Raw genomic sequence first — 20,036 nt, 5'->3', positions numbered from 1 at the left:
ACATCCTTCATGGTGGCCGAGTTTCACGTCCAGTCACCACGCAGTTGCTTACGCCTCCCTCCTCGTCATGCAGGTGTCACGCGGGGTCTCTGGTCCCGCTCCCCACACGAGAACGCAGGACATGGTGAGGCCAAAAAGGAACACCCACGGAGCCACAGATAGCGTCAACTATATTCTTGCTGGCGGCTGGGCTGGAGACACAGGAAGCAGGAGCCACACGATCCGCAACCTGCCGTCCACTTCTCTGCCAACCCACCAATCTCACTTGCTAACTGCAATCCGTGCTTGCTAGCTCAGCCACTATCATCTGTTAGTGGAGCCACAGAAGTTATATCAGTGACCAATGGCTCACTGGTTACAGCTGACAGCCAACTAGCCACAGCTGATGGCCATGCAATCACAGTTCATGGCCATTTACTACCAGAGCCAGCACCTTTCCACGTGAGGCCGAGAGCCTAGAAACTGCTCTTCTGGCTCTGTCCCCACAGACCTGTTTGGGGGAATGTCCTTCACAGTGCCCACTCTTACTTTCTGAGAGAACACGGGTTTGAACTGTCCCTCCCTCAATCTTAAGGGCAGATGTGGATTAAGGAAATCTTACCCTCTAACCCGAAAGGTCCCAACACTCTTCATAAAAGATGGCGAGCAAAAGAAATTTTAAATTGCAAAGAAGAAAGAAGGAAGATCACATAAATAAACACAAAGGACTTGAATAGCAGGAAGAAAATTCTTAGTGTGAAATTACTAAAATATTCCTCAAAGAACAGCAAATGCTCAATTTTATATAAGCTTTTCCCCTTCTATGTAAAACTGAGCATTGCTCTCATAGTTTGTATTTGGAGTAAACACAGTGAGAAGAAAAAGTCTCTCTCTTCCTCCTCTTCCCGTTAGGTTGAGTGAGGCTGTGGGGGCGGAGCCCCAGAAAGTAGTTTCCAGGCTCTCGGCCTCACATAGACAGGTGCTGGCTCAGGTAGTAAATGGCCATCAACTGTGATTGGATGGCCATCAGCTGTGGCTAGTTGGCCGTCAGCTGTAACCAGTGAGCCATTGGCCACTAATATAACTGCTGTGGCTACGCTAGCAGAGGGAGAGAGAGAAGAGAGAAAAGAATGGGGGCTAGCAAGAAGATGGCGGCTGGGCTGGCAAGCGTGGATGGCGGTTTGCAGACAGTGTGGATCCAGCCTCCAGTGAGAGTATAGTGCCGCCAGAGAGAATATAGTGGTATGACTCCCCTGCCTATGGCTCCGTGGGTGTTCCTTTTTGGCCTCACCATGTCCTGCGTTCTTGTATGGGGAGCGGGAGCAGAGACCCCGCAGGCCTCCCGGCATGACAGAGGCCTTAACTCCACTGCTGTGTGTATCTGTAGTCAAACATCCATCTTGCAACCTAAACCTTTGACTATTACAGAGCAGTATGACTTTAACCAAATAACGCCACTCTATAAAGAAAGCTTAAAATAATCTCTGACCGAAATGGAGAAATAGGAAAAGAGAGAGAGCGTGAGAGAGAGCACGAGTTTGCAAGTATCTCAGGCTCCTGTTTTTAGCGCTTGCATCTCAGAAAGATCAAGCCCTACAAACAACTGCCGTCACCTGGACACCCATCCACGCTACTCCGTGTATCCAGAACCCGACCCACCTTCCCACTGCTCCCTCCCCTGCCCAGGCTTCCTGTGGGGACGGAGCCCCAGAAAGCAGTTTCCAAGCTCTCGGCCTCACATAGACAGGTGCTGGCTCAGGTAGTAAATGGCCGTCAACTGTGATTGGATGGCCATCAGCTGTGGCTAGTTGGCCGTCAGCTGTAACCAGTGAGCCATTGGCCACTAATATAACCGCTGTGGCTACGCTAGCAAGAAGATGGTGGCTGGGCTGGCAAGCGCGGGTTGCAGTTAGGATGGCGGTTTGCGGACAGTGTGGATCCAGCCTCCAGTGAGACTATAGTGCCGCCAGCGAGAATATACTAGTATGACGCCCCTACCTATGGCTCCGTGGGTGTTCCCCTTTTGGCCTCACCGTGTCCTGCGTTCTTGTGCAGGGGGCGGGAGCAGAGACCCCGCAGGCCGCCCCGCACGACACTTCCCCTGGCCCCAGAACTCACTGCCCATCATCACGAGCCCTCTCTCTTCACAGATTCCTCTGGAGGAACAATCTTTCTACCTTGTTGCCCTAACTGAAACCTGATAATACACCTCCTTACACTAGGATTGATAGCACATGATGTAAAATCATCCTGTAGAATGTATGCATGTGGGTATTAAGCAGACGGTTCACAAATTTCTTCATAAGTGTAATAATAGATATTTTACAAATGTGAACAAAACACAAGCACTTTAGGAAAAAGCTACTTAAAAGTTGGCATTCTATGAGCTTTGCCCCCCTCATTTTATCAAATAACCAAAGAAAAACATAAATGAGAAACTGGGCCACTGTGGCTGCTAAATGCCTTAAATTTCAAGACGACCTCAGTGGACATAATACCAATGAAGCCAAACTGAAAAGAGTCACCAAGGGCTTACTCAGGTGCCCCTTCCCAGGAAAGGGCACTGCTAGGAGAAGCGCACAGAAAATATTCCGCGGAAATGAGTGACGGGGGATCCCAAGTGCAGCCGGTGAGCGCTGGGTGAGGGCGCCTGCTCTCTGCGGCAGGGCCCCGGTTAGAAACACTGAACAGAAGCCGGGGAAATGTCAGCGTCCGCTAACAGAATGCAGTACCGCTCCCGCTTAGCATACAGAGGAGCATGTCCTACTGTTTACCAGGCCAGGACCAAAGGGAGACAAGACAGGGAAATCGGATTCCAGCAGAGAGATGTGTTTCAACGAGCCCAGAAGAAAATCACAGAGATAAATTTCCCCTATGGGAATGTCCACCACTCTGCCCAGCTGGGACTCAGGGGTATCATAGAACCTAGTAAAAATAATGAATTCCAAGAGCAGAGGACAGTTTTATAAATATTTGAAAATTTTAAAAGCAACAATTATATATAAAAACTCACAATCTAATGGAACATACATACAGCATTTTGAGGGGCAAAGGCGGTGCCCAAAATTCTAGACCTGGCTAGAATTTGGCCTATTCTGGCCACTAGGCATCCAAACACTCTTCTTGCCATGTATTTTTCTCTCCCTTTCTTGTTAGAAATCTTTGTGATTTATAAGCCGGAGCCACTTTAACAACAACAGTCACAGTAATAATTTAAAAAAAAGGATTAATTGTGATTAGATGAAAACAAACGATGAAGCTATGGCTGACACCAACACTGCGTCCCCTCCTCTCCGACCTGCGCGCTCTCCTGCCCTCCTTCACTTCTAACCTGGTGGCCACCTTGCTGGACACACTCCTGCCTCAGGGCCTTGGCACTTGCTATGCCATCTGCGGGGAAGGCTCTTCCCCTAGTTCTCAGCATGGGTCACTTCACTCCCCTTAGGGCTTTTCTCAGTTACCTGCCTGGTGATAAATTACAGAAAAGGGGATACAGGAAAACAACTTGGAAACATTACTCAAATTTGTGGCTTCAAAACAGAGAAATATGTAATAGGTTAGAGGACAAAAAATTGAGACTTACTCAAAAGGTTGGGATGGGTCAAAATAAGACAAAATGAACCTTAAACAAATGTACAAGTTAAAATTATAAAACAAAATCTGTTGACAAAGAAGTTTTCTCAGCTTTCCCCCGACATTGCTGACTTCTCTTCCTTAATGTCCCTGGCTGACTTTTCCACGTCTTCTCCACTAAACCATTAGTGTCCAGAGTTTAGTGCTCAGGACTTTTGTTTCCACAGACAGACTCCCTAAGTCATGTCATTTAGTCCCACGGTGTCAAATACTGATGGTGCTACAGACCCCCAAATATATATATATATATCTCCTCGCTCGCCGCACCCAGCCCCGAGCACAGCCGAGCAGCGCTCCCTCCTGACTGCACTGCTCTGCACGACACCCGCCAGACCTCACCGTCTGCTGCCCACACTCCTACACTCACCGGTCCCGTCTCCATCCTCACCTCCCTCTGTGTACTCAGTTCAGCAGCCAGACTGCTTCTCCCAACCTGACACTTCCCCACTCAGTTTACCCAGTGGTGGCCAAGGGTTTGCAGCGTCCCACCCAAAGCCTCTGCAGCAGCTGTAAGACCGGAAACACCCACTCTATAGGTGTTTCCGCACTTCCCACTGCCGACTCGGCTCCAGCCACCCGGGCCTGCCTCAGGGCCTTGGCACTCGCTGCCCCCTCCTTCCGGATGATTCTCTATTTCCTTCACGTCCCCGCTCCAATGTCAACTTAGCAAGTAACCCTCCCGGGACTACCGTATTTGTCCAGGCAGCCAGTCGGTCCACTCCCAATCTACCATCACTGTTTATCCCTTTGTTTTGCTTTATTTTTCTACGTATGTACCATGGTACTTATCCCCGCCTGCTGTGTGCGTGTGTGTCACTGGGAAAGACAGAACACAATCCCTCTACTCAAAGAGCTCTCACCTGGAAGAAGGGGACAGCCTCCTTAGAGGGGACACACATCCACAACCACACTGATACATGACAGTTAAGGACAGGTGTTCTCTCTCCAAGAGAAAGGCTCTCACAAAACTCGAACTGCTTGAGGCTGTAAACCGCAGGCCTTCCGAAGAACAGGCCTTTTGACAACGGATGTGCTCAAACAGAAGCCCTGTGGCCAGCTACTGCCTCCCAAACGACTGCACTCAGTATTTCTGAATCTTATTTTTTTTAATTTAAAACAACGGTGTACTATTTCATAAAGCAAATTCTGAGTATCCGTCAAATCAGCAATGATCAAGACATGGGTATGTTCAGAAAAAATCTTTAAAAGATCCTGGCAACTGACACTATTCCAGGTTGTCAGCTCACATATTTAGTATTTCTCAAGTAGAGATGCATGTTCTCCAAATTTGACATAAAATAACAGCACAGAAAAACCACTGCATCTCTTCTCTCATCACAGGAAAGGGCTGTGTGGCCATGTCACTATCCCATCCAACGTATCATGGGCCAGTACTTTGCGAAACTAAAGTACACACGAATGGCTTCAATACAAATTCTGCTCTCTGCACAATTTCTAGAACCGGTTTTGTCTTTGAAGCAGGGGGCTGCGAAAGCAGAGTCAGTGATGACACCATGGCACCAGAATCTTTACACGTGAGCACATGGAGGCACCGGGAGAGTTCCAGCAACTGCTGAGGAGCTAATTACTGACATAAGCCATGTGTCAGAACCCAAGTCCAATATTTGTTGTCAACAGGGCAGGATGTAGGGAAAACACATGGATGGCTTGGAACCACCTCTTCTGGGCAGCCCTTTACCCACCACCGCCAAAAGCAACAAAGTCTAGGCTTTCAGGGCGTCCCCTACACCCCGGGGTTAGTCTGGCTTTGTGAAGGGAAGGCCGATGGGTAAGCTGCAATTTCCTTCTTCCTGCCCCGACTTAGAGCAGCACGGTACCCCTCCGGTGCCCTGAGACCGCAGCTTTGCCAACACAGTGCCCCAGGATCAGCGCTGCCCCAGCTCACTTGTGAGAACCCCCCCTTTTATCCTCAAGCATCACTTTAAGCCTTTACCACTGCTCCCAGCAGCTGCAAAGGTTCCAGGCCGACCCTCCACCCCTTGACACACCTCAAAGCAGGCAGACCTGGGAAGTCTCTGACTGTGAGGTCAGCAGTGAGGGGACCCCATAAACCCCGAGACCACAGAGACCTCAGGGGTCTGCGAGGCTGGGCTGGACGAGGGAATTCTGCCCAGCGTGCGGGAACACGCTGCTGACTGCGGACTCCTTTCCGCAGACGGTCAGGATGCAAAGGGACCTGTTACATGACCACACCGACAGCACCTCGGTGACGCTTCCTGAGAAAGACTGAGTGACCTGAGGTGGCATCGGGCACAGATCAGACTGATCGCTTTCAGTATTTACCCCCCACTCACACCTGTGTCTGTAGACAGGACACACAGGTATTTTCTCATCTGCAGTTAATTAGAATTCCGTAGATTAAACCCAGTCTGCTAAATGCTTTCCGTCCTTGTCTCCCATAAGCTTTTAAGTCTGCCAAGTCTTTTACAGTTAACGCTAAGTATTTCTCTCGGACATGAAAACTGTCCATTTCCTATTTCTGCAAGTCCTGAGGCATCGCACGTCTTGCACGCACACGTCACCTTTTGCTCTCCCCAAGACAAGGAGCATGAACTCCAAGGCAGGGCACAGGCAGCAGGCAGCACCCATGCGGGCCCCTGGGGGAAGGGCCACAGGGACGGTGGCCTCGCTGTGTGGCCAGAGCAGGCAGCTGCCATGAGGGAACGCTGCGTCTGTGCGGCCGTATCTCATGATTTTCTAAGAGCAGCTACGAATCCCATCTCAAAACGCAGTCGCTCCACTGTTTTACGTCATCACCCGATTCACAAAACCCCAGAGGCGTGTGCGACAGACAGATCGCCTGTGTTGGCTGTGCTCAGTCTTCAGGACTCTGATTGGCAGCCTCTGTCCCTACACACCGGAGTCCACGCTCAGACGGGATACTTCGGGGTGGGGTCCCAGTTTCTGTCCTTCCCTTCCTAACACTGCGACGTGTCAGCACACTGAGAAAAAACCCAGGACTGTGTTCCCGCACAGGGCGGAGGCATGACAGTGATGTCACTTACCCTGCTGATTTCCTTAGGAGCCGATTCATCTGGGGGGAGAAGGAAGGGGAAAGACACAATTAGACACTTGGAGTAGTTCTGAAACACAGAACATGTCATCCACTCCCAATAAATTACAAGACTCGTTTGCCATGCTTCTCCTTAGGAAATCTAAGAATCTGTTTTTTAAAGTCTGTAAAATAAAGGTTAAACGTCACAAATGTAGAGCTTGACGTCCATATTCCTTCGGGAGGGAAATGAAATAACACAACTTGACAGTCATTTCAAGATTACCTCTCAAGAGCTTCCATAGTGGGATTGCCTGCAAATACGGTTGCCCTGTGGTTTATTCAAATACACGTACCTAGAAAATGTGCAAGATCTGCAATACTCTAACGACACAGGCCACACACGTCTCAAGTGACCATAGGACTTGCGCTGTGAGGGTCCATTCCACCATTCTTATTTGCTGGAAGAACACACGCCCCTGTGTGGCACCCTGGCCCAGGCACAACTTACAGCCACTAGCGGGGCGGCTGTGTGGGGTGGGCCCAGGAGCTGTGGCTGCTTGTCAGCTCGATTAAGGGGTAAAATGAGACGGGTGGGGCACACCTGGCCAGGCGAGACCCTCTGAAGGGCTGTCCCTGTGGAGCAGCTGCCTGGCCAGAATACACTTGTGTGACCAACAGGGTACAAGAGACAAAGTGGCCAAGATGCCACCTGAGATCCACTGGTTCTGACCCAGAGGAAGTGGGTTTATGTGGCCCTTCCAGAAGAAGGGCAACTGCAGCTGGGCCTCTCCAGACCCGTCAGGGGGAAGCAGCCTTTAATGTCGTCGCTACCTGCATCTTGCGTAGCAATCAGACCCTGTCTAACTACCACCGCCAGTGCTCACTTCACAAGCCAAAAGTCTAGTGCAATCAGTGCTGCTCCAAAGCGCAGGCTAACTCATTTGACAGCAACACGCCCCTCACGTTCAGACAGGGCTGTGGTTCTCCTTCCTCGTTTAATAGTCGTATAACTAAACCACTGACGCCTGCTGGTTCCTATTTTCTCTAATATTTCCCAGTTCATTGCTTACCACCCATTTTCACAAATAACACAAAGTTTAGTCCCAAATCACATTCCAACCAGTAGCTTCCAAGCTGTCCCTGAATCCAACATGTGCACCTGCAGTCATGCCCACACACACACACACACACACACACAGAGGTATGCACACAGAAGTGTACGTATGACACACACATGCATGAATACACACAACCATCCAGTTTGTCTTCCAACAATATTCTATCGGTCACATGCCTCAGATACTTCAGAAACTATTAGGTTGGTGCAAAAGTAATTGCAGTTTAAAAAGTTGAAAATAAATGCAAAAACCGCAATTACTTTTGCACCATCCTAAAGTATGCCAACACTGGCTGCACGCTGACTTTACCTGGGAACACTTTACAAGTCACCAAGTCGGGACAGCAGCTGTCCGATAGTGGGTGTTCAATAAACAATACCTACTCGTATGCTTTGTATTCTTTTATTAACACACACTACCTTACATGTTTTTCTTATAATTATGCTATGATGGTTTGATTACTGCATCTGGTATTCCTATGATTAAGCATGTTATAGGCAAAACACTAATTGTATCTTCTACACCGAAGTTACATCATAGAAACGTTTCATTTCCTCTTCAACTCCTAACCCCTGATCCTCTTAAAGGTCTCTGAGGATGAGACCATTTGATCTAATCATCAAAACAAATTCATTAACAGATTCTAAAGTTAAAAAGGCTTGTACGTTTTTAATTTGTTAAAGTTTTTATCTAATACATTCAACGAGCACAGCTGAAAAGTCAGGTGGGTTAAAAGGCACGTGTGAAAAGCAGCAGCTGTCGGAGCGGACGCGGCACTGGGACTGACGGGTCAGCAAGCTGGGGCGCTCGGGACTCCCCACTCCCCACCCACCATCCCTACGATGCGAAAGGCAGTGCAAAGGAAAGAGAGGTAGAATGTCCAGACATCGTAAATAAATACTCCTTTTGCTTTTTCTTTCAGTTTTGCTTATTATTTCACAAACCTCAGTGTGCATAAGATACTCTACTGGTATGTGTTTATAAAAACCACCTTTTTTTCTTTATGGGCAGATTAAAGTACTTAAAAAAAAAATTTACCTATAAGCTGATTTCTGGATTTTTCACCACATTTAGGCACTGATTTAGAAATGCGTCCTCTATCTCTTCCTCCAACTCAAGAAGTCACACAATTTTTCTTAAATGAGTGTCAAGTCCGCGTCACTGAGGGAACACGGTGTTTCAGCCGAGGAGATTAATGAGCACAGTGAAATCTGCCCAGAGAAGGCAACCCTGCTTCCTATTTCCTATATGTGGAATTCTCCGCAGAACACCCTTGCCCAAGGAAAATTTAAGCATGTTGAAGAGTTTAGAGGTGAGACACCCAGGGGCTGAGACCGTGAACGAGGGTTTGCAGCCCAAACCGGGAGTCTCTTGTGGAAAAGGTGACTTCTTTGCCACCTTGAAAGTCTGCAGTCAAACAACATCCTAACAATATAACTGGACAGTAAAACCAATTTCTTTCTACAAAGACATGTTCAAAGTAACGGAGAAGAAGGTCCTGACGCCTTGCAGACCACGTAGGGCTCCAAGTGAAGGACCCATGACGCACAGTGTGCCCTTCTAAGATCTCAGGGCCCGGGGTGCCTGTCCACCCCCCCACACACGCACTCATGACCCAACTGTGGGTATTTCACGTGGTTCAACAATGAAGCTCGCTTTAAAACGAAAGGGTAGGGGTCACGGCGAAGAAGGAAACTGCCATGGATACCAGATTTTGTGCCATTCATGAGCATCTAATTTCCAACAAAACTTTCACAAAAGCAGGCACTAACTGTATGTGGCATGGAGGTTCTGCAAACACTTGTTTATTCAAATACCTACTAAAATCCATTTTGTGCCGGGCACTTATCCCTGTTTTCAGGAAGCTTACATTCTAGTGGGATGAATACAAAAAGACAATTTTTTAAAAATTCAGAAATTATTATGGAATATCTATCTTAGTAAACAGAAATTGATTAAAAAAGAAGAAAGCATCTTCAATCTAAACATCATTTTAATATATTTAAAAAGCTTTAGAAAGAACAACTCATGTGAAGAAAAAAACAATCCCCTGGAGGATTTCCTACTAAGTATGACTTTCATTGTAAGTACTTAATATTGAAAAATGTATAAATATTTACAAGTGTGCATAGATCTGTACTTTTCTTTTTGTGATCACTTTGGGTATTTCTTTTATATGAAGTGGGATTTCAGGAATGAATGAATCCAAATTTATATCTAGAACTTAAAGGAATTTATAGTATATGGGCTGATTTTAAAAAGTTCTGTGGCTGCTTTATTCTTCTTTATTCTGAAGTAAGATCCTAGAAATCAAGGGGAAAATTCCACTAAAACTCATATACTTTACAAACAATAAGGGATTATTACATTTTCTTACAATTTGATCCATAAAAATTATAGACAAAAGTAAAGCAAACTACGAAGACGAAAAACTTAAGAGTAAACGAAATACATTTCTTAGTTACAGGAGCCCTAAGAAGATACATTTAACATCAAGCATTAAAGAAAAGAGGTGAAAAGGATTTGGGTTGCTGCTTATAATCCTTAAGTATTTTCATACTTCGTCGATTTTTCATACCTTCCTACTAAAAAGATTTGAGAAGGCTTACAATAAAAATACAACATGACCCAAAAATGCAGCTGCTAAAAATAATGACGAATGTTTGTATTTGTAATTTAATAGGATTTGGTTAAGTTAAAAATAAGGGAAAATCAGAACCACTATATGAGTCAACATTAGCTAAAAGAATATGTATTTAATCTACATGTGTATATAAATACACACACATTTTATTAATTAGACAAACACACACAAATTGGTTGCAATTATAAATTATTTTTTTCGCAGTATATCATGTCATCTCACAAGTCTGAAGTTAAAAACTGTATGTTCATACATATTTTATACATAAGTAAATGTGTGTGTTAGTATCTTGGTGATGAGACGATGTGATGTTCTCTTCATATGTCTAAATTGTCACAATCACAATAAACTGCAATAACTTACAACTTAAACGCCCGGATGGTTTCCCTGCTGTTACCAGACACCGGCATACAGCCTGCACAGGTGGAGGCTCACGTCACTGTCGTGCAGGTGAGCAGGCCCAAGTGCGGGAGACCCCCATCTGTGGGCAGCCTGGCAGAGTCACTGGGTCCCTGCTGCTCCTCCTGGGTCTTCCCAAGTGCCTCCCACTAATGTCTGGCCCGCTCCTCTGTGCTGCTCATGCCAATACGTGGCTGGGCGGTACGGCCCCACACCTTTGCTTAGCTCCGTCAGGACCTGGAGAGCAAACCCTGCACTCTGAGGTGGAACCAGGATGTCCTGGCGTCCCCTAACTGGGGAGAAAGAGAACGCACTTCACTGGTGTCCTCAGAACCACAAAAGCAGCCCCTTTGATAAGACGGAAGAGAAATAATATAAGCAAAATCAATCAGCATAAAAAATGCAAAGTCAAACAATGAAAAAAGAACGACGGAAACTATCTGAAAACTGCACGAGATGAAAAGTCAGGAGAACGCAGGTCTCGGTAACCGGAGTCAGGCAGGAATTGGTGGGTGATGGGCCTTCACTGCTTACTAGGAACGAGCTGTGTTAGTAGGAGACGTGCTCGTCCTCGACCGTGAGCTCGGCAGGACCGGACGGGGTGGCTCTGGTGTCAGGACACTGCACCGCCACTTGCTTTACACAGGCAGAGTGTTTCAAAAGTTGTTCTGTTACACTGCTATTCAGAAACAGCTAGGGTCTGATATTAATAACACTGCATTGAAAGTTATTATGATAGGCATTTTAATGCTACACGTAAAATAAAGAATAAAATGAAAAGCTTTGATTAACTTCATAAAAGAGACATCAAAATAAAGAAGAGAGGTGGTGATTCAATGCCCATAATAGGAATTAAGTTTTAAAAGTACATTTTGCATTCCAAATTCTAAGCTGCAATTTTTATATGACCTCAATTTGAAACTCCAGTAGGGACCGCGCTGAAACTTTCCAGCTTTATTACTCTATGTTCAGAGTATGTGTTTTGAACAATTTCTACTTTTTAAATTGATTGACCATTTCCTTGAAGTTTAACATACAGTCCTTTTCACTAAATCTTCCATGGATCTGTCCTTAGCTTTTGGTGCGTCTTCTGAAGGTAAGGAGAGCAATCCACAAAGTCACATATCGACACCAGGTCCAGAGAGAAGAGACCGAGCAGAAGACAGAGGGAGGACTTGTCCCCCGGTCCCCACACTGGGAAGACATCACTGCACCCCCATCCTTCACGCCCACCAGCCACTTTGCCCTGCGGGAATTCCAACATTCCTAAACGGAGCACGACTGTCTTCTCATTGTGGGAAATTCTTATTTCCCACTAAATCAATAAACCAGCCGTCCTTTTTATATACTTCCGTCTCTCAGGAGCTCGCAGGGCTCCATTCAGCCTCCTCCAGCCATTCCTGGCATTCTGGCACAGCTGTGCAGCTTGTTGAGAGACAGACATCTGTCTTCTGATCACAATTCAATCCACAAGTATTTATTCAACATCTAACATGTGCCAGATAGTGAATAAATGTCTCAGCCCAATCAGACTGAAGAGACGGACTCCAATTCCATGGCTTCAAGAGAACCACAGACAAAGGAGCCCCTGGCCCTTGCTGGTGGTGGGGCCATCCTGTAACCACGAGGGGGCAAGCCTGAAAACAGCCATAGACCAGCAAGGATGGCAGAGGCTTCAGAGGGAAAACGCGGTGTCATAACTATACTAAGATGCCATTTGCCTATTTCTCACTTTCGCACAATCACACCAGATTTCAGAGGCTACCTGATAGCATCACAGTTCGTGGAGTGCATCTCGGTATTCTAACACTCTCTAATCTGTTCTAATGTCACAGGTTCAGAACATAGTATGCGAGTTACCAGAGACGACACATGCTCTCAATACTCCCACAGCTTTTACTGGCTGTTCTCAGATATGCTACAGTGTCTGCGACCACATTCCCATCCAGTCAATAGTTACTGGGTGCCCCAAGCTTTCTTTGCACCCACACAGAAATATAAAAAGTATACTTTATCTGAAACTATTGTTATTTACATTTAATACTTTAATTGTTTTATGCTAAAATAATTTATTTATAATACATTTTCTTATATTTAAGAATAAATCATTGGCTTTCAAAAGGGGAGCTAAGTAAGCTCATTTTCTCCACCTACAACTGCACTATCTATGTCTAAAGATACTGAAAAAGTTAAAACGGCCCTAGCAGAAGACTCTGCGACTCACGGAAGGTAGGAATCTACTCCAAAGAAACAGGGTGAGACTGTAAATAAGAAACAACACTACGATAGAACACCACCCGCTTGGCTGTCCCACTCCGCCTTCGGCTGTCCTGCGCAACAGAACAAGTCCAAGCAGGACTGGCACTGGCTAAGCTACAAGGTGATTGTGAGACCAGTCACTCAGTGTATCAAGAAAAAGGACCTGCGTATTTTAACTGTACACATTGTGCACTCTTTAAAAGCCCAATATTGTTTTTACGACTTTTCAAACCAGAAATGTCAAAACTGCGGGCTGCAGGGTAAGTTGCCATCACCGTGTTGACTAGAGAAACACGTATACAGTGGAGCAAGCAGCGCAGTGCTGCGTGCTGGGCACCACCGAGCGCCAGCTGCAGGAAACGCTCCACCAGCGCTGGCACATTCCCCAGTAGGAGTGAGTGGTGAACGGCTCAGCTGCAGACATAAAGGCTGAATTAACAGCTGCAGAACTGCACTCTCGCCTTCTAATGAACGAATCTGTACACGTGGCCACAGTCCTCATTTTCATCAGATGTGTCTGACATCAGCACGTCGTCCTCACTGGAGCTCTTCTATGTGGATACTGGGCAACAAACAAGTGGTGCTGCAATACTCAGCGTTGAACAACTTTTCCACGTGTCATAGTTTCGGCTGGAACAAGTGTGTTGACATTTGTTCTGGTAAAACTGCTAATGGCCAGCACACACCAAGGCAGTGACCCCAAACTCTAACAGTCATTACATTTTTTCAATGCCATACAGGAGCAAACACTGTAAATAAACCTTGAATATAAACATTAGGCAATAAGCACAAGTGGCGCTGAAGTGTTGAAGAGCTGTTTTCAACCACTCGCACACTGGGAGGAAAACGCCCCTGCCCCTCAGGCTGTCCTTGAGGAAGCAGGTGTGGCTGCTGAACTGGCCCGCGGACCATCAGTGTAAGGTGAGAGCACAGCGAGAGGCGCCCAGTGCGTCACCTTGGGACCAGTATGCCGTCCCCACCCCGTGTGTAACGTATCTCCCTGTCACTGATACATCTCAGATCACATGGCCCCAGAGGCAGTCACTGGCGTCACAGCCGGGATCTGGCACGCAGGCCAAGCGTGCTCTGGGTCCCAGTCAAAGCCCAGACGTGTGTGTCATCCAGCACACAGGACAGAGTATGTCCTCAGGTATAGAATATGCTCCTCCGAGACCTCCAGAAGTACGCCACCTGCTTTGTAGTCGGGGATCCAGATGCAGTCATTTGTATGTTACTTTGGCGGCAAAGACCCAGGACTCCCGACCACCTAAAAAGTTTGCTGATTTTAGGAGGACCTCCCAGTGGTTGTAGGGTTTATCTCCGGGGATAGGCTGGCAAATGTTTAACAAATTACTCCCTTGGGAAAGCATGCTCTGATTTGTAGCGTTTTCCAATCTCTGTGCTATAAATACACCCACAACGTGTGTGCGGAAACCAGCTTGCCCAGGCTTGAGAGAGCCAATTATTACACGTTCAGGAATTGAGTGAGCTGGCTGTTAAAACAGCCATTACTAAAAATGTAATTACATAAACTTAAAATCAAATAAATCATATTTAAAGGTAACAAACACTGAAAACCCAATCATTCTCTATTTTATTTTCTATTACACGTGCTCAAGAGGTTGTGTCTGTTTATGTGGATGACACAAACACTACGTAATGCTGTGCTACTGCATATCTCGTAAGTCTGGTGACCTCACATTGGTAGTTTGATACAGACCATGACAGGAATAAGTAAGTGCTGTGTTACTAAACGTTTATCAGCCTCCCAAGAGAAACAGCACCAACACTCTCATTTGTAGCATATGCTGACTTCTGTAGTATAAATACTTCCTCACGGTTGATTTCAAGCTACCAACTTTGATATCAATTCATAAAATTCCTGAAAATATCCACTGACTGAGCCACTTGATGCCACTCCAGCACACGACTGGTCGCTTTATTTTCATTTGTCATTAGCTTTGTCATTTTGTAAAATTTTGGGTTCTCACCACCTTATGTGAAAGTTCAGTAAGTATTTATGTAATTTGTATGAACCTGCACCTGCATTTTAAAAATATTTCATAATTATGTAAAATCAAAAAAATAAATAAATGTTTCACAGAAGGTCCAAACATCAGAATTTTAACCATAGGGAAGAGCTCACTTAAGTAAAACCCAGCACTACTTTTATCTTTCAAAATTAACTGACATATAGTTTGATTGATAGATAGATACATAGATAGATAGATAGATAGATAGATAGATAGATAGATAGATAGATAGATAGAGATAGATAGATAGATATACTGGAGGTGCCAAAAAAATGTATACACATGATTTGTATTCTTTTTTTTATCAGTATATATTATTACAATTTTAATACAGTTTCTTCCTTTCTAAAAATGTGTATACATTCTTTGGCACCCTCTGTATATACGAATGGAATAATATTAGGTACAAAACATTAAAATTCTAGTTTTATTATAAATAGTCTTTGAAAACAAAAAAAAATTATCAGTATGGATAAAATTCAGAATATATTAATACAACTGATGTTACTTCATTTTATTGTGTCAAAGGATATTTAATGAATGAGAAGGTTGGTAAAACTTTCAGTATCTAATAAAACAAGGAAATACAATCCAATGGGAGAAAACACACCATATTACAAAATTAGGTGAGGGGAGGGAGGATTCTGGGAAGATGGTGGAGCGCGGGAAGCACCAGGAATTAGTCTCTCTGCCTAGATAACAACTGCACTGTCAGAATCTGTCTGCTGGAACTATTTGGGAACTCTGGAGTCTATTGAAGGCCTACAACTTCCGGGCAAAGCTTGGATGGTCAACTGTAATTAATTTCAGTCAACGCCACCGCACAGACAGTGGCAGCCACCTACCCTCCACCGCAGCCACATGGCAGCATCACGCACCTGTTCCTAGGGCAGCCTGCACACAGCTCGTAGGAGTCAGGGTGGGAAAAAAAGGCCATGTCTTCCAAATACTGGGGATCTATTCTGACCACTGACTGCTGTTCCTGACATCGAGGTGCAGACAAAGAAGTAGGTGCCATTGTATTTGCACTTCCCCCAATTGTTTCAAGGCTCTCCCTTAGGGCTAAGTAGACATCCAGAGGACTTAACGGGCCAGTCCTATTTTTACAAACCCTTCATTACTCACCTCTGGGAGCCAGCAATTAAAGACCCTGAAGACTTCAAAAGCAACTACACATACCGTGTGTGCATAGGGAAAGACACAGGCTTAGAAAACCTAAGGACACTTCAAGTTTACATCTTAGGCTGATCCTAGACACAGAGACAGCTTACAATAATCAAAAAAACAAAAACAAAAAACTTCAAAACCTGGAGAAGGGGGCAAATCTGATTTGAGGTTACCTATTACATTCAAATATCCAATTTTAAAGAACAAAAATCACAAGGCATACAAACTACAAACTAAAAGTGAAGTATAGCTCATTCAAAGGAAAAAATAAATAATGAAAACTATCCCTAAAAGATAACTGATGGAAGATCTGTCGACAAAGACTTTCAAAATCTGGCTTAAACAGGGTCAAAGTGAACACAGCCTAAGTGACCTGCAGGACAACATTAAATGGACCAACACATGCATTGTGCAAGTCTCAAAAGAAAAGAGCAAGGTGTCGAGACAATCTTTAAAGAATTAGTAGCAGAACACCTCCCAAACTTAATGAAAGACATGTATATAAGACATCCAAGAAGCTTAACAAATTCCAAGTAATATATATTCAAAAAACACACATAAGATGCATTATAATAAAACTTTCAAAAGACAAAGAAAGAATCTTGAAAGCAGGAAGAAGCAACTCATTGTATACAATAAAATAATAAACAGATTCCTCAGTAAAATAATCAACAGATTTCTCATCAGAGAAAACTGGAGGCCAGAAGGCAGTACACCAACATATACAAAATCCTAAAATAAAAAAATGTCAACCAGATAAACAAAAGCTGAGGGATTTCATCACTATTAGTCCTGACCTGCAAGAAACAAACATTAAAGGGAGTCCGACAAGTAGAAATGAAAGAAACCAGATAGTAACTCAAGGCTATTTGAAGAAAATAAAGATCTCAGTAAAAATAAATTGATGTGCAATTATAAAACATAGTATTATTTTAACAGAAGTTTGCAATGCCACCTTTTTTGTTATCTACATGATATACATATGCTTTAAGAGACTAATATATTTTAAAAACATTATTAGTCTATAAGTCAGCATTATTGCAACTTTGGTTTGTAACCCTCATTTTGTTTTCTACATAATTTAAGAGACTAATACATGTAAAAGAATTATTAATTTATGTTTGAAGGCACACAATGTTTAAAGATGTACTTTTACGACATAAAAAACTAAAAGGGGAAGAGATAGAGCTTAAAGAAGCAGAGTTTTTGTATGTTACTAAAGTTAAGCTAGTATAAATTCAAGTGTTATGACTCTGGGATGTTGTAACTCTAAGACTGGGAGATGTAACACATCTACCTAATATAAAGAAACAAACACAGAGAGGCAGCCAAAATGAGGAGACAAACAAACATGCCCAGATGAAAGAATAGGAGAAAACTCCAGAAAAAGAACTAAACAAAATGGAGACAATCAATTTACCAGATACAGAGTTGGAAACACTGGTTATAAGGATGCTCAAGGAACTTAGTGGGAAATTCAACAGAGATAGCAAGCATAAAAAGGACATAGAAACCATTAAAAAAGTACCAGTCATAAATGAGGAATACAACAACCGAAATGAAGAATACACTTAGAACGAGTAAAGAGAAGACTAGATGAAGAAGAGAACTGAATCAGCAATTTGGAAGATAAGACAGCAGAAAACATCCAATCAGAACAGCAAAAAGAAAAACAAATTTGAAAAATGAGGATAGTTTAAGAGACGTCTGGGACAAAATCAAGTGTAATAATATGTGCATCATAGGGGTATCAAAAGGAGAGAGAAAGCAAGGGATTGAGAACCTATTTGAAGAAATAATGAATGAAAACTTCCCTAACCTGGCAAAGGAAATCGACAAAGAAGCCCAGGAAGCACAGAGTCACAAAGACGATGAACCCAAACAGGCCCACACCAAGACGCATCATAATTAAAATGGCGAAAGTTAAAGACAAAAAGTGAATCTTAAAAGCAGCCAGAGAAAAACAGTTAGTTGCCTACAAGGAAGCTCCCATAAGACTGTCAGCTGCTTTCTTAACAGAAACTTTGCAGGCCAGAAGGGACTGGCACAAAATATTCAAAGTGATGAAAAGCAAGGACCTACAACTAAGACTATTCTACACAGAACGGCTATCATTTAAAGTTGAAGGAAATATGAAAAGCTTCCCAGACAAAGAAAAAGCTAAAGGAGTTCACCACAATACCAGTACGACAAAAAATTTTAAAGGGACTTTTCAAAGAAGAATAAGGGGGAAAAAGAACATAAACATGAATAATAAAATGGCAATAACTATGTACTTATCAATAATCACTTTAAATGTAAATAGATTAAATGCTCCAATCAAAAGAAACAGGGTGGCTGAACGGATAAGAAAACAAAAGCCATACAATACCTATGCTGTCTATAAAAGACCCACATCAGATCAAAAGACAAACAAAGACTGGAAGTAAAGGGATGAAAAAGATATTTCATACAAATGGAAACGAAAAAAAAGTTGGAGTGGTAATACTTGTATCAGACTTTAAAACAAAGGCTATAATAGAAAGACATTTCACAAAGACAAAGGGATCAATCCAACAAGAGGATATAACCCTTACAAACATATATGCAGCCAATAAGGGAGCACCTAAATATATGAAACAAATATGGATGGACATAAAGGCAGAGATCAACAGTAACAGTCTTAGTAGGGGACTTTAACACCCCACTGGCATCAGAGGACACAGCTTCCAGGGAGAAAATCAACAAGGAAACAGTGGCCTCAAATGACACATTAGACCAGATGGATTTAACTGATATTTTTAGAGAATTTCATCCCCAAGCAGCAGAATATACAGTCTTTTCAAGTGCACAGGAAACATTTTCCAAGATAGACCACATGTTAGGCCACAAAACTAGTCTCAATAAACTTAAGAAGACTGAAATCACATCAAGCATCTTCTCTGACCACAACAGTATGAAACTAGAAATCAATTACATGAAAAAAAGTGAAAAACACACAAACACATGGAGGCTAAATAACATGCTGCTACTGAACAATGAAGAGGTCAACAATGAGATCACGGAAGAAATCAAAAGATACCTTGAGACAATGAAAATGAAAACATAACAACCCAAAATCTATGGAACATAGCGAAAGCAGTCCTAAGAGGGAAATTCACAGCAACACAAAAAAAACAAGAAAAATCTCAAACAATCTACCCTTATAATAAAGGAACTAGAAAAAGAACAGCAAGCAAAGCCCAAAGTAAGTAAAAGGAAGGAATAATAATTTTCAGAGCAGAAATACACAAAATACAGTCTGAAAAAACAATAGAAAAGATCAATGAGACCAAGAGCTTGTTTTTGGGGAAAAAAAAAATTGATAATCCTTTATTCAGATTTGTCAAGCAAAAAAGAGGACACAAATAAACAAAATCAGAAATGAAAGAGAAGTGACAACTGACACCACAGAAATACAAAAGAAAAAAAAATACCACGAGCAATCAGATGCCAACAAATTGGCAATTTAGAAGAAATGAATAAATTCCTAGAAACATCTACTCTTCCAAGACTGAATCAAGAAGAAACAGAAAATCTGACAGACTGATTACTACAAAGGAAATCGAATCAGTAATCTAAAAACTCCCAACAAAGTCCTGGACGTCATGACTTCACAGGAATTTTTACCAAACATTCAAACAAGAATTAACATCTATCTTTCTCAGACTTTTCCAAAAATTCAAGAGGAGGGAAGGCTCCCAAGCTCATTTTACAAGGCCACCATCACCCTGATTCCAAAATCAGACAAAGATATTACAAAATAAGAA

The 20,036-nt window shown here is 43.5% G+C and overlaps 1 protein-coding gene across 7 annotated transcripts in view; it reads right to left on the bottom strand.

Moving 5' to 3' along the window:
• Positions 1 to 20,036, bottom strand: part of PDE10A (phosphodiesterase 10A) — a 475,244-nt gene that overhangs the window by 98,342 nt on the left and 356,866 nt on the right. For all 7 annotated transcript variants that reach the window (XM_074333806.2, XM_074333807.2, XM_074333805.2 and 4 more), the window contains one exon: positions 6,639 to 6,667. In XM_074333806.2, coding sequence (XP_074189907.1) covers positions 6,639 to 6,667 — 29 coding nt within the window. The remainder of the gene's footprint in view (positions 1 to 6,638; positions 6,668 to 20,036) is intronic.

Source organism: Rhinolophus sinicus, chromosome 2 (genome assembly GCF_057876585.1).
Source record: "Rhinolophus sinicus isolate RSI-liver-muscle chromosome 2, RSI-T2T, whole genome shotgun sequence".
Taxonomy (NCBI): Eukaryota; Metazoa; Chordata; class Mammalia; order Chiroptera; family Rhinolophidae; genus Rhinolophus; species Rhinolophus sinicus.
The sequence above is the reverse complement of the archived record's forward strand: the minus strand, read 5'-3'. Positions and strand labels throughout refer to the sequence as shown.